This window comes from Lissotriton helveticus, chromosome 6, assembly GCF_964261635.1.
Source record: "Lissotriton helveticus chromosome 6, aLisHel1.1, whole genome shotgun sequence".
NCBI lineage: Eukaryota > Metazoa > Chordata > Amphibia > Caudata > Salamandridae > Lissotriton > Lissotriton helveticus.
Genome location: NC_136067.1, coordinates 148,344,956 through 148,361,423, shown reverse-complemented (window position 1 = coordinate 148,361,423; position 16,468 = coordinate 148,344,956). Strand labels below are relative to the sequence as shown.

The window sequence follows — 16,468 nt, the reverse complement described above, 5'->3', positions numbered from 1 at the left end:
TTTTAGGACCCCGCGTGATCGGTTTGTTCGATCGTGACACATTTCTCTTGTGCGACACACCAACTGAATGCTCATTGCCTGCGGTGTCTGATTCACAGGGTGAGATCTTCGGGGGTGTACCCGAAGTAGTGCTCATTCTACTTCATGTGGCTCTACTGTGCTTGCATGTGTGAATGTGACAGTGTGAGTAAGAGTGACTGTTTAAGTGTGAGCTGACCAGACTGGTGCAACCTGTATTATCATGCACCGGATGTTGTGCCTCACTTTCATAGTGGTTCCTGCGGCATATCACTTTATCAATTACTTAATAAATAAGGCTTGATAACAATCCAAATATTGAAGGGAGGGTGGCAACAAGAAGAGAGAGACACAATCATACCAGTTTCAAAACATTTTTTGTATTTCAAATGACAATTGAATAAAAATATGATTTAACTGCGACATACAATATAATATACAAAGTGCAATGTATCCCAAGTGATTTGTGAGCTAACCAAAAAAACGTGTATACAGTTAAGTGAACTATACAGGTTTCAATTACAGCTATTTACAATAAGAGGAAATTTGACTCAAGGCAATTATTTAAATCAATTGTAAACCAGCAACTATACAATCATAGGCACTGTGTGAGTCTTGTTCATTTCCTAGTGCGTCGACAGCATTTCGACCCTTAGAATGAGATTCTGGATAAACGCATTACCCTGGTTCCGATGTGAGTAGGGTCTCCCTTGTTCTCTCTTTTCTCACTTTCATAGTGGTGCAGAACTGCAACTCGCTGTGTGTGTAACCGGAACTGACCGGTGCAACACAACTCTAATTGCACCAGTCATTGTGCCTCCTTACCAGTGAGGAAGAATTTACAATTCGTATTTGTAATATGAAGTGCCTGGTGCGACTCATTGATGGGGTATGTTTTTTATCTACTTTTAAAAGTTGTCTGTGATACCTTAAGAAGCAAGAGATTGATGAACGGAATACCTATTTTTGACACGGGTATTAAAGATAAGTAGCTTTTCCTTCTCTTCCACTATACTGGGCAGAAGTTCATGTGCAATAATGAGCTTTTTAAGCCTAGACAGACGCATTTCTAGATGATGGCACAGGACAAAAATCCTACTCTTGAACTGCATGTGTCTACTCGTGACATAAGGGTCTATTACTGCAGACAATACCTTAAAAACAGACTGAGATGTGGAAGAATAAAGGGGCGGCAGTTGTGCCTTCTGTGCTCTTTGCTCAGATCGCCTTCACTTGTTGTGAAATCTATGTTCCACTGTCTAAGAGCAGAGAACCTAAGAATATATACAAGGGTGAAGGTTTATTAAAAAGGACCCAAAGAGATGCCGCACTCAGCTTTGAGTTTAAACTTAAAGGTCGCTCTATCAAGGAGCAACAGATAAAGACTTTGTGTGCACCTTTTTACTATCGGTTTTATTTCTGGCTATGAATGTTAATTTGTCACGGAACTGTTTTGATGTTTACGTTAAGGATGGGCACTGAAAGCAAGACAGATCTTGAAATTTAATTCTTGAGGACACTAAAAATTGATACCAGAACAAACATTACATAGGCTACAATGGGATGATTTAAGCTTGTCTGGAAGTGCACATGGTTAGAGTTGATTTTCTAATAGTTATGAGGTCTCTACATCAAGAAAGGGACCTTAGAACATGAAGCTGGATTTTTTGCTTCAAGTAAACGAAGTATTAAGCCTTCTCTTTCAGGTGCAGTAGCTAACTAACCCAGACGATTCTGAATTTAATTATAGCAGCAGGAACCTTCACAGGCACCAGTAGCAAATTACTACGAAAAGATTAACACAATTAGTGCTGAGCTTAATGAAGCCAAGGGATTGCTATTGGTAATCCTGTAGCACAAATCTAGATACATATCAAGAGAGCTATTAACTAAAAAAATGTGAAGTGCTTTAACCTGATCTATTTGAAACGGAGTACATTTTCGAAAAACAGTGGATATCAAGATTGGCTAACTTTAATTTTATGCGAAAGGTTTCACTGCTGCCTATATAGTCTTGCTACATTGCCAACGTGAAGTGTAATTAAATAGGAAAGAAGCGTGCATAAATGAAACAAATATTGTTCTGCTTCCATCTTTTAGTAAATATTGTGATATGCTCAGTTTTCTTACAGTGAGTTCACTGACCCTTTCAACACATTAACAGTATCAGAATTTTTAAAACTATTAAAACGCAGGGTTCAAACATACGTAAAGTAATACATCGCCATGCCACGTGACAATCACAATAAAATCCTTCAAAGGTAATTGCATGTGGCTTTGTTTACATAAACCGAGCAGAATTAAATGAAAAAGTAAAATGCAGTTAAGAGAGCTAAATTGGGAAACTAGGATAATTAGATTTACAACGAGCATCGAATAGTCATCTCTCAATCTAAGATTATGTTATGGAGGTACAGGGTTCACTAGACCAGATACTGGGGGGCAATGGAATCAAGGAACGATTAGAACTATAATAAACAAAGAAAAATGCTATCACTGGCTGGCAGCTGTTTGCCCAAATCAATCTATCAACATTACTAAGACACTTTTGAATCTTGCCTAAAACACATTAAAACGTGACACCACTATATTTGAAGCTCTTTGTTCTATGAAAACTGTTCTAGTATTTCACTGCTCCTACAATGCCTCAACTTGTAAAGAATTTAGGAAAAAAGGAGCCAGATATATGCCCTTTAGCGGCTGTCATTGTGAGAAAATGGATAAGATTAAACCCTATGGCACAATATGAAACATTAAAAATAATGTAATTTAGGTTTTATTCACACTTATTCACATTGTACAAGATTAGTTATGGGAATGTATTGCTGACCCCATTTTCTAGCGCAATAAAAGAACGTTAAATACGGTGGGTAAGATCGGGGAAACAGTAGCACATTTAAGTTCTATGTACACTTTTGAAACCGATGACCTGCACAATCCAAACTGAAGCAACAAAGTGTTCGATCAATTATGTACTCACCACAAATTTTTAAAGGAGCTTCCAGTTCAAGGAGAATTGGTTGGCTCAGAAAAATCTCTCGAGATTTTATACACAGACCACGAACCTCCGCTTCTGTCATCTGTACGATCTTTCCAGGGCGACATCCTCGCACTAATGACAAGAAACAAACAAAATGCTTGAAGCAGTCATAGGTCAGCAATGCTAAAACAATGGTAAATAAATAAATTACTGTGACTGGTATGGCTACAGAATGGGCAACAATTCCAAGAACAATATTCTAAAATATCCTCGCACTAAGTACTTACTGCAGAGACCAGTCATTTTGAACTCTATCCTTTCACCCATGCTCCTTTTTACATTAATGTTTGGAAACTTAAGGAAACTTAAGGAAATAATGAAAGTAATTAAAGTTGAGGCGTACTGGAGAAGAATGCCTTGCAAACGATGTGACATAAGCCTCAAGATCGATTGATGTCGACATTTTGATCAGAACTACTGATGTGTTTGTGGACCCAATAAACACAATGAAGAACAAGATAATAAACCCTAGATGTGCTCCTGAATAATTTCACATCTCATATTTCCATTAAAAAGTTAGGGCCATGTCATTTAACATAACTTTTCCCGATGAGCAATTAGGCCAACAGCCTTTATTCTTTGCCTTGTCACCATAGCAACTCAGTACAGTATTCGACACAAGCTATCCCACACCGCAAGTATACAGGCATGTAATTACAAATATGTAAAAAAAAAAATGACACTAGGCAAAATATACAACACTTCTAAAAGTGGCATAACAAGGATTTTCAAAGTGTAATTCTTTTACCCAGAGGGTGTGTCATAGAGGGGGAAACTAACACCACTTTGAAACCTCGCTCTACCATGGTCATCTGAGAATACATTTAACAAAATACCTGTATATAAGGTTTAACAATACTCCACCCTTAAAGCCCTATTGACTAACACATGCTTTCTTGCAATACATCTGGCCTACTGCTAGTTGTCATAGCGTACGTAATAAATAGATCAGGCCAATAGTCCTGATCAAGACAGTTCCAAAAAGCAACTAAATGCTGTTGTGTGGAGCATAACCATTCCCAAGAGGGTAAAAAACGCAAAACAAGCAGAAGCACACATACTGTGTCCAATCACAATATGTCCTCAAGGCAATCATCTTTTGTAAGGAACAGAAGCCCCTCTCCCAGTAAGCTCCTAAAGCTATTTTCTTGCTGATCACAGGGCCGGTCAAACTAGACCAATTTAACCACAGCTGCAATTCCGCCGCGGTGCAGTGGTTCAGCGGAGTGGGTGGGGCTGCGTCGGCCAACGGACGTGCGCAGCACTACGAATGTAGTGCGCGCGACGGCCGTTGGCCGACAGAAGCACGCAAGGGGATAAAGTGAATAGTGGCCTATGCGGTCACCCCCCTAACAAGTAGAACAGCTGTGAGAACGATGGAACAAGTATATGCAGGCAAACATGTCCACCATGACCTAATTCTGCCTTCAAAAAGCATGCGTGTGGGACATGTATGCCATTTTGAGCAGCATACATGTCCCACACATGAAGGCAAGGAACAGTAGTTATGGAGACAACATGGAACTTTTACAGTACAAGAGTCAGACAGCAGTCTCCACAAAGAGATATTGGTGAAAAGCCCTAAAAGGCCTGTGCCCCTGGATTATTAATTTGTTGAGGTCACTGCAATCTGACCATCACTCATACCAGGGAGAAATTCGGCTGTTCCCCAAACCATCTGACAAAGGAAAAAATTGGAGTACCTCAAGTGAACTAGCACACTAGTCAAATGTATCGGAGAAAAAAAACACAGGTGTAGTCCCCAAACCTTCCAGTCTTCCACCCTAGAGAACACCGGTTATCCGAGGCATGCACACGACTTGGACCCGCCAAAAGACAAATTCACAGTTAAGGAATCAAAAACAATAGCTACAGCAAACACGTTTAAATGATACAAGCAGAGGCGCCAATAGTAGAAGAGTAGCTTTAACAGAACTATGGCCAAGATCAAGAGGGTGCCAACTGAACTAGGTTATCTTCGAAAATAACAGTAGTTGGACATTCACTTGATTGAGGTCAGCACAGAATAATAATGTAATAAATCAACTAGACCAAGTCAAGCCTGGGCAAAAAGCAGGATTCTTGCCAGGAGACTTGTAATAAGAGTCACAGACAGGTGCTTTGACAGATTCACACATGTCTGGCATCAGGCCATGATAAAGGAGCCTTTTAACTGTCCTGACTTGCAACACCAAGAATTACTGGTGCAGCAGTTCACTGTCTTTTAAATCTGAAAAAAGGCTCTTGAACCTTTACTACTATCAATTAGTGATAAAAATTCAAGCCTCATTCCCAAATGTTATTATACGTAAACAAGTTAATTTTGAAAGAAGATTAGAATATATGCATAAAAAAAGCATTGGTAAAGACAACAGGTCTGGCATTGGCTGATAACGTTTTCGCTTTAGCAACTCTTTTTCGGTCTCGCCTACGCAGCGCGCATGCGCTACATAGGAGACCTTTAGCCGTCTTGCAGCTCTTTCAAAGCACATAATCATGCTTGTGGCAGCATACATCTTACGGGAGTGCGCAGCGGCGCGCCACAAGCACGAGTATGTGCTTTGAAAAAGAGCAGACTGCTCTCCCCAGCGCGCGCACGCACCACTCGCGGGTGCTACCCTCCGCCTCTCTCTCTCCCGCTGCAGCCTGCACAGCTTTTTTTTTTTTTTACTGTCAGCGCAAAGCACGCTTTTGTCTTGGTGGCCTTCTTTAACTCAACCCTGTACGGAAATATTTCCTGTACTGACACGAGCCAATGTTGTCAGGTCGAATAGTGCTTTGCAGGGAGCAGTTGATCCGTTATCCTGCTTGGCGTGATGAACTTTTTGGCTGCTGTCCGTTAGAATGCAAACATATTGCATATTGATATCGCTGTATTTTCGAGTTGATTTTTCTGTGAATCCTAATGTTCAGCCCTGTTTTTTCTCATCTTTTTAGCTATTCCTTAAGGCACCGCCGTTTGAAGCTGTCAGAATGCAGTCTTCACTGCCAGCCCACATTCACTATATAACAATAACGGGCATGACTCTAATCAGTAAGGCAGAGTCCTCTAAACCGAAATACCAACCAAAATGCCAGTACTGATGGAAATTTCAAACAATTAAATGAATGGTGCAAAGATATTCAAACCATGCAACCATAAGCTCCTTAATAGCCTTTATTTTCAGTATCCAAAGATTTCCTTATTTGCAAAAAACATACAGGGAACATACTAATGCATACAGTACATACAAAAACAGTACATCAAAAAAACATAACAAACCCCTTCAAAACATTACTGATTTCAATTGCTACCACAAACTTTACAATCAAACTATCACAGTCACTCCGTCTTCATTCAAACAATCACCACACACCACAGAGTCCTTTTGGGCTAATACAACTTTTTCCACAACTCATGGAAAGGCCCTACCACCCACCAAACAAAGCAATGGTAAATTCTAATTTTATGATGCACATTACAGCATAAAATTCACCATGACATATATTAATCACCACATTTTTTTTTTAATTTCTTGAAAACAGAGTTATATTCAAAGTGCACCAAAACAAACCACAAGTTTATAACAATTGTTTGGTAGTGGAAAACAAAAGGTCTACGTGTTTCAAACCCCCAATAGATACCGGGGTTCTCATCAGGACCAAGCAACACTGTGGAGACCGAAAAGAAAACCAAATGTATTGACCTCAATCCAACTGTATTTACCTAACACTCATAACCATAGACCACCATCAGCCTACACTTATCTAATTTAAGAAAAGACTTCCTTCATTTTTGGACTTAATGTGTGATTCTAAAAAAAAGAAGCCCACATTCACAGCGCTTAGAATGCCACATGCTGAAAGTCAGGAGCTCGGTCCTTTAAAACACTAGCGTGCGCGCGCCATGTTTTAATATGTAAACGTAGGAGGCTCCATTCCTGCTCTGCAGAGGTGGGTGGGTAGAAGGTAGAGTGCCTGCAGCATTTCATATCTGTCTTGTGGTAGTGATTATGAAAGTGACATGCATATGAAGGGAAATGCAACATGTCCGGGGGTAATTTACAACGCCTGCTTTCATTTCATGTGTCACAAATGGCTTATCAATGAGGCCTGAGCCAGGGACTCGAGTAGCACCGAGCAAACGCGTGACAGCATGTAACCATTTTAAGTTACCGTTTGCTGGTGGTCAGTTTTTAAATCATTATATTGAAATGAGTCATCTCTGGTGCAATGCAGACAGCCATTACCTCCCTCGCAAAGCTCTTCGAAGCATTTCCTATCCTTTAAACTGATATTAGAAGGAATGTTAGTAGTCTAAGAAGACTGATCATGTGAGTTATCGCAAGTGATTTTAATTCCCCCCGCCCCCCCAAATATTAGCTTCAGGATATAACTATTGCCACAGACCAGATCCTTGTGTCAAGCCTGGATTAAAAATAGAAATGCTAAACTTCTCAATGTGATTTGTCACTGATGGGCATCTTCATCCGGCACTAGCTTTGCATCCTACCTGCTATTGACTGCTTTTAAAATAAATTTTCATTTTTGTCTTTAATACGAATCATCACACAAGCATGCTACACCTGTGCCCTTTTACTTTTGCACTACACGAGTGATTTGTTACATATTGCATTCCTCCCAATTAAAAAAATATATATATATATCTGATGAGATCTATTCGAAATACTGCCTCGTGCTTGTTCTCTTTTAAGTCTTATTATTCCAGATTTAAAATATAATTCTTCAGAAGACTATAAAAGGAGTACCCCTAATCATGCTTTAACGCCATCGTTGTGTGCGATAATGGTTGTTTATTACCTGTGTCTGCAGTATTGGGCCTGAGCAAGGACCCATGATTTGGAAAGTTGCTGGGATCATTTAAAACAAGCATTGGCATAGCCAATAGGTCTCGCCTTTGGGACCTTATAAGTGTTTAGCCATGCAACACAATGTTGCACCAACGATATTGGGCTGGATAACTAAACACTTATAAGGTCCAAAGGCAAGACCTATTGGCTATGCCAATGCTTGTTTCTGTTGCTGGGGAAAAACTTGGCCCTCAACTGTATAAAACATAATACTGAATAAACGCAAAATAATTGTTTAGTTTCAAGAAGCACATTTTGTCACAGTAGTCCACGGCACTAAAGGAAACTACTTCAAGTGAGGATGTGTTCCTTGTGAAAGTCGGTAGACACTGCTCACACAGTATGCTGTAGTGAGCAGAACAAAAATGTGAATGACAGACCTATGAAAGAAGGGGGATTATCGAATTTTAGTTAAATCGAAAGGCATTGGTTAATGCTAGACCTAAAAAGCAAAAACAGACAACTTTTGTCTGTCAGGGTGAAGACCTTTCTTAAGGTCCATCGGTTTTCTATCCCTTTGGTTTAACAGTCTCAAACAGACCACAGTGAGGATTCTTCCAATCAAACAATTCAATCCTACTTTAATATCTACATTGGAAGATCAATCAGTCCATTAATCAGGATTTATAAAGCATGGTTAATACCGCGATAGGGTATGCAGGCGCTTGCAGGCCTCCGAGTCTTATTCGAGCAGACCGGTCTTGAGGGCCATTCAGAATTCCGGAAGTGAGGCGATGGTCCAGAGGTGCGTGGGGAGGCTGTTCCAAGTCTTTGCTGCGATGTGGGAGAAGAAGAGTCCTCCACTTCTGTTTCAGTGGATGTGGCGAGTATGGGCAACTGAAAGGGAGGAGGAGCACAGTCTTCTATGGTTGGTGAAGCTCAGGTGGCGATACGTGATATTCTAAAAACTACAATCAGAAAGTCACCTAAAATAGGACAATCTCACATGTGCACAATACAATTGTTAAGGTGCAAAATACGCTAATCTTAAATACAACGTTTTCAAAAGACTGTCGACCGGAATTTTACCTATAATTTAACAATATCCTTATTGTTCGTGCAAAGTAAAAAAATGTAGGTGCAAACTACAATTAAGCAACAATCTAACTTCTAATATATAGCGTAAGTACAGAAAGAGCACAGAGAAGTGTAATATAGTCTATAGACCACAAACCGGGAATTATCCATAATATAGTAACGTCATTGTTATCTGAGCGAAATAGGATTCTTTTTGTGCAAAACATGCTGCGGACATAGCTGACCTCATCCTCACACATGAGCCAGACCTGATAATGCTAACGGAAACTTGGCTAAAGGAATCCTCCACGCCAATCATTGATATTTTAGTTCCACCTAATTACAACATCATCAGGCTAGACAGAGCTCAGGCTGATAAGTCTGAGGGAGGCATAGCGTGCATACATCGTACTAACATCTCTGTAAACAGAGCCATCTCCCCATTATTCCAGTCATGAGAATACATGTGCCTTAACGTCACTAGCAAGGGCAAACCTGTCTGCTCTCTGCACATCATCTATCACCCCCCAGGTGAGAACCTCGCCTTCACCGAACACTTCATGGACCTAGTATCATCATACGCGGGGCGACAAAATACCCAAATATTCCTCGGAGACTTCAATCTCCATTGGGCTGATCCTAAGGATACAGCAGTGAACAGTCTTAAGAATTTCCTTGCTGACCTAGACCGAACGCAATTCTGCGACACCCCAACACACGACAAAGAATCGATTCTGGACTTAATCAATCTCTAAAACAGGCTCCATTCTGCTAGAGTCGATCCTACCCTGTGACTGGTCAGACCATCCCATCATCATTAAGGAAACAGTGAAATTGACCTCAGCTCAATCCACAAGACCTAAAGTGTGGAATAGAGACTTGAAAAATCTCAAGCCCAACACCTTGCCTTCTTCCTGTTCCAACCTTCTATTACCTCCTGCAGGATCTTCCACAGTACACGATCTCATCAACCACTACCTCTCGACCATGACATCAATAATAGATGAGGTTGCACCTCTGCAACTAAAAAGAGTTTCTTTGAAAGATTCTAAACCTTGGTACAACGGTATACTCGACGAGGATAGGCGCTCAATCAGAACGGGCCTGGAGAGCATTACCTTCCGCCAACCACCTCAAGACCCTCAGGACAAAGAGAAATGCATATTTCCGGAAGATCAAGCGCGCCAAAGCTGACTTTTTCAGCCTTCAACTTGACCAGGCAAGAAATCGGCCCAAAAAAACTCTTTGATCTGATCAAAACCCAATCTAAGGAGGCACCTCATCACCTACAAGATAGAGAAGGCTCACTGCCAAACTGAAGAATTTCCCACCTACTTCACCTTGAAGACCGACACCATCAAGAACGACCTCCTAAAGGATCTTCCCTTATACGCAAGACCGAATACACTAACCTTGCCTGCTCCCAGAACAACTACAGAGCAACCCTCAGCAAAGTCCAACCCAAAAAATAATGCAGACTGGTCATCATTTACCTCCTACTCCGAAGACGCCTTAGGCAAAATTCTCAGTGCATTGAACCCAGCCAACCACTTCTCTGACCCGCTCCCGGCAAACGCAGTCAAGGGCCTTACTCCACTGCTTCTCCCTCTCTGGTCCAAGATCATAAACTGCTCACTTCAACAAGGATGCATCCCAGACTCCCTCAAAGTAGGCCAGGTTGCACCCATTCTAAAGAAGCCAACGGCAGATCCCAAGGACCTTAACAACTATCGCCCTATCTCCAATATCCCTACCTTAGCCAAGTTGCTGGAAAAATGTGTACATCTACAGCTATCTAAACATATTGATCACTTTGACCTTGTCAACAAACACCAATCAGGTTTCCGTGCTGGCCATAGCACAGAATCATTATCAACAAAAAGAAATACAGAGTTCCCCGGTTGCAGTCAGCTAAAGGACTGTCATTGGTCTCTCTCTTACCGGGTCAAACAGTAAAAAGGTGAGTGTAGTGAACCCTCTCTTGGAATTTTTGGGGTACCTCACACAAGTCGCCGGTTGGACTACACTTGTAATCCCACCCGGTGATCGTTCAGCGTCATCATCGGTACCCTGCCCCTGCGCCAGGCTGGCAGTGCAATGCCTGTCGGGCAACAATACTTGTTGCTCTTTGGCGGGGATCTTCTATTCCTTCGCCAAAGGGTGTGTGGATGTAAGGGGACCATGCAAGGAGGTAATATGTGAGTGTGCAAAAGTGAGCGTGGGTGAAATAAAAGGAGTCAGTGGAGTCCAAAAATTGGGATTTTAATGATATGGCTCACTGCTCTATTAAAAATACAAGGGGTATAGAGGCAGAGCTATCAAGGTAGTAAGCCTCATTCAACCCTTGGTGAGTGGATGGTCAACATGTTTCTTGCTTATAGAGCAATTCGTCAGGACCAAGGGGTGCTCATATGATTTGCAAGGGCTCCCCCGTGATCAGGGGGCCCAGTATACGACCTGGTAGGTGTCGTATGGCAGTCCTTTCCTCAGGACCCTTCCCAGGACTAAATGGGAGAGAGAAGAGAGAAGTGTACTGTTAAGGAGAGACCAGAGAGACATCATGGACAAACGTGGAAACATTCGCGTTTTGTGACTGTCATAATATACAGTGGGTGAGCATGCCTTTGGTTTGCTCAAGGAAGATCGCATGCTTAGTGGTATCCAACAAAGTTGGTTGGAAGTTTGTCATGCAGTAAAAAACCTGTGAAAATCAAGGGCTATTACTGTGCTATCAGCATGCGCGATAGCTAGTGGAAATTGAGACAACATTTGTGGGGAGAAAAACAGACTTCAAACATGTCTTTGTGAAGTTTCAGAAAAGAACACTAGATGGAGTCAGTGTATGGGTAACTAACCCTTGGATTAAACCGTAACACCAGCCGCAATAATACAGTGATGGTAAAATTTAGAACAACCTTACCCGTTTGTTACACTACGGAGGCTTCCTCGAGCTGACCGGGTGGGGCCAGGACTTGGTGGAGACCACCTGTTAGGAGGAAGTATCCCCGCCATGTTATCGATTGGCGGTCAATGCGTCTCCCCATTCAACTGCTTAAAGCTTGGTCCCGCCGTGGCGCTCAGAAAGAGGCGCACGCGGGGGCGCAGAATGGAGCATATGTGCCTTACCTCGGAGTTCCTGGCGTAGGGCGTCTAGTCACCTACCCTTCCCACTGCGGACGTTGCCGCAGATCAGCCGGTAAAGCTTGGCGTCCCGGGCGCACTACTTATGACCCGTGTGTGTGGCCAGTTTAGTGGGCGTGGCCCCGGCGTGTTACCAGGCAACGAGTGGTAAATAATGGACACAGAAGATTCACTCGCTCCGTGTGTTGCCGGTGGTTAACAACGAAGACGGCTTCGCGTGCTAACGAGGAGGGAGGGAAACGTGAGTGCCATCTTGAGAGGGAGGTGGAAATAGGCAGCTTAATGGTTATGGGCTGGGTTCGGCATAGTAAGGACAAAACAGTCCATTGGTCAGCTATCTAGTGAGCATTGTCCAGGGCACCGCATCGTTGAGCCCGTTTTCATCTGTGTGTAGACGGTGTACCCATCTCTGCTCCAGTCTGAAGAGGGATTGCTGATTCATACCAGGTTGGCATTCTAGAACTGTCCACTTTATGTCCTCAGTGGTATGTTTGTGTTCCTTGCAATGTTCATACAGCCCGGTGTGTGTTTTGGAGCATCGAATATTACTGTTGTGCTCCATTATCCGTTGTTTCACCGGGCGCATTGTCATCCCGATATAGAGCAATCTGCAGGGGCACACCAAGATGTATATACATCTCGAGCTGTTACAATTGGTGTGTTTGTGAAAGGTCCAGGTGAAATCTCCTGGGAGTTCGATTGTTCTGCCTTGGATGGTTTGGGGGCATACCACACAGGAACCACATTTGTAGTGTCCAGTGACAGGGGGAAGATCCCAGAGGGTCCTGACTGGTCGAGTTTGTAATTTCTTAGGGCGAGTGTGGATCAATGTGTCCTTGAGGTTGGCAGTCCTTTTGAAAGCGAACCGTGGTCGTGCCAATTCCATCCCAGTGGAGTTCAAGATACCCCAATGTGTCATCACGGCTTTCTTGATAAATGATGAATGCCTGGTGTAGGAGGTGACACAGGTGATGATGTCATCTGGTTCTTTAGGGTGGACCTCTAGCAGGGCATCTCTATTGTTGTTCAATGCTCGTTTGTACGAATTCTTTAACAACCGGGTGGGATACCCTCTGTCCTGGAGTTTATGCTGTAGGGTCCGGGCCTCTTGTCTGAAGTCTTGGACAGAGCTACAATTCCTCCGAATTCTAAGGAATTGCCCAAAGGGTAAATTATCTCGCAGGGCTTTAGTATGGTGGCTTTGGTAGAGAAGCAAGCTATTTCTGTCAGTATCTTTCTTGTATAGCGTGGTGGTTATTGCTTCGGGTCCCAGATTGATGGTGAGATCGAGGAATGGTATGGACGTCTCCGAGATGGTTCCAGTAAATTTAAGGAAGGGGTCTTGTAAGTTAATCCAGTCACAAAAGGCTTCACAGCTGGGACGGTCCCCTTTCCAAAGAATCAAGATGTCGTCGATAAAGCGACGCCAGAGAGTTAAGTTCTCTCGGTAGGGGTTTTGCTCCGGAGGGTAGATGTACCTCTTCTCGAACGAAGCCATATAAATGCAGGCCAAGCTCGGCGCGAAGGTAGAACCCATCGAAGTCCATAGCACAGAATCAGCCATGACAAACATCATTGACGAAGCGCTGCAAATACTTGGCCAAAATAGATCCTGCCTACTCATCCTACTTGACCTCTCCTCTGCCTTTGATACGGTCAAGCATGAGAACCTACTGGACCTACTGAAACACAGAGTGGGCCTATCTGGGGCAGTGCTAAGCTTGTTAACTTCATTTCTCCAAAATCGGACACAACAATTCAAAGTCAATAACACCCTATCCAAGCCCGTTCCAGTATCCCTGGGTGTACCGCAAGGATCCGCACTATCCCCAACACTGTTTAATCTCTTCCTGGAACCCCTCACTGAAATTTTACAAACCTCTAACGTGCCCTCCCCCCCTTCTCTCTCCCCCCCTCTTCCCCTTGGGCCCCATCTTGTTTTCTATTAGACTGATTGCTCGCCACGGGGTAGGGGAACTTGGGACACGGAGCTGTTAGCAACACTGCAAGAAAAGGGACTACAGGCTGCACCTACCACTACCCCCCCCCCCCCCTTCGTGGGCAGCACAGACACCATCCGTCCCCAGTCACCGGTTAATTTGTGTAAAACGTAGGCATGTTACGTGCAGCGCTCAGCCCAATACATCAGTTACTGTAGTACTCTCAGATCGAATCACAGACTACTTCCCTTCACTCCTCCCTCCCGAAGGCCGGGTGGAACATGCAATTTTTAGCCTCCAGACATTTCCTACCATTTCTTTGTATGACAGGGTGGGTGGGTGGGTTAGGTTTATGTTGGTCTATTCCGTTGGTTTAACAGATAATTGAAACCTCAAGTTGATAAAGTCAGTTTGTGCCCTGCTAACTTGCCTGCTGAATGACGTCTTTACGAACAGCCTACGTAGGTTTTATACCACGGCCGGCCCTTTGGGTTGTAGGCGGCATGCTGTGTTTAAATTGTTGCTATTCTACCTAACTTGAATCATGCACGCTTACTTTTACTTGTGAATGCTGCCGGCCCGCGAAGACAGGTTGTAGGCAAAGGGCTGTGTACTTTTTATCGGTCACCAATAAAGGTTTTAAAAAAACAAAAAAAACCTCTAACGTGCAATATCACATGTACACAGATGACACACAACTATACCTCAAGACACACACCCTAGAGGACATCAAACTACTTAATACAGCTCTTAGGAATACCCAAACTTGGCTGGCAGAAAAGCATCTTAAACTGAATGCCCTAAAGACTGAATTCCTACTAATAGCTCCACCGGCTCAAATCCCGAAATGCAAGACTGGATCAAACATATTACGGCGTTCAACCTATCATTGTGGACTCAGCAAAGTCACTAGGAATAACGTTAGACAGTAATCTCAACATGCAAAAACATATCAGTAGTGCTACAAGGGGAGCCAACTTCCAGATAAACACACTGAGGAAACTGAAACCCTTCCTACCACACAATGACTTCAAGCAGGCAGTACAAGCTCTAGTTATACCCAGAGTGGAATACGGATGTGTCTCTCTCTGTGGTCTACCCAACGCATCAACTGCACCTCTGAGAGCTTCAATCAACGCCGCAGAAAGACTCATAACTGGATCTAAATGTAGCTCCCACATCTCCCCGGACCTTCAATCCCTGAACTGGCTATCCCTAGAGGCGAGAATTCAGCTGAAAATTGCATGCATGAGGCACAGAGCCTTGCATCAAAAGACACCCCGTTACCTGGCACAGAAATGGACTATATCGGGTGGGTCCAGACCCTCAAGAAATGCAGAAAAACTACTACTGAAACCACAAAAATTCCATAAGAAAAAAAACTTATAACAGATCCTTTTCGGGTATGGCACCTAGAATTTGGAACGCCTTACCCCCAGAAACAAGACTCAACCCGTCCACTACCTCTTTTAAAAAGGAAGTTAAAGCCATCCTCATGGCCAAATACACATGAGATGGGTTTGCTGAAACCCTGATACGAGATGCATACACGCTCCCAACCACAAGACAATTCTTCATGCTAAATCTAGCTATGTTGTTTTTACTACATGCTTTATTCACTTGTGTGGATTGGCTCTTATTTGATGTATAAGGTAACATTTATTGTTTGTATAGCGCTCTGATATCCGCCAGGATCTTGTTCGCACTCTATAAAATTTTCAAATAAATAAACCTAACTTCTAACATAAAAGGCAAGTACAGTAAGAGACAGCATGGATAATAAATCTATAGATCACACACAAAGTTACCCATCATATAGTAGTGGCATTGTATTTGTGAAATAGTATAATATTTTTGTGCAAAAATGCAAGTATAGCCGCGAAAACCCAACTGCTTCTAAATTTAAGGAAGTAATATCCAACTAAAACTGCAAACAGTATTACTGTGGTAGTCAGTCCAGTTCATACTTCATATCTTTTGATGTCTAATGGTATTCTATAATACTAATAAGTAAACTCAATTTGACAGGAGCTCGCAATTCACAGATATATTTAGATCGAGTCTACCTATTGCATAGGAATACTTCTGTTGCTTTGAGTTACGCAGCTCAGCAAGCCATTCAGCAACTACAGACAGAAATTTCCCGATGGCAAAACACAATCTTGTATTATTGCACTTAAATATTGCGGACATTAATTGTTGATGTGACGGTCCTGTTAATGTTTAAATCTAGGAAGTAGCAGACTCCTCCTTAATATGTCAAAGCCATGTATGTACACAATAGAATCTTATGCACAAAAGACACTGCGCATTATGACTGAGGGGAAAGATGCCACTTTCTGCCCCAATCACTTTAATCAGCTTCCACTTTATAAAAGCCAGAACTTGCCTCAACCTAACCTTCAAGGCCCCTTTTCCTAATTTAGCCACCTTTTACATCAGGCAAATAGGGCTGGATATGA

At 42.7% G+C, this 16,468-nt stretch overlaps 1 protein-coding gene across 1 annotated transcript in view; it reads right to left on the bottom strand.

The window, feature by feature from the left end:
* Window positions 1-16,468, bottom strand: part of PPP1CB (protein phosphatase 1 catalytic subunit beta) — a 297,580-nt gene that overhangs the window by 181,819 nt on the left and 99,293 nt on the right. Inside the window, exon 2 of the mRNA XM_078647507.1 lies at window positions 2,999-3,130. Within this exon, the coding sequence (XP_078503633.1) occupies window positions 2,999-3,130 (132 nt within the window). The remainder of the gene's footprint in view (window positions 1-2,998; window positions 3,131-16,468) is intronic.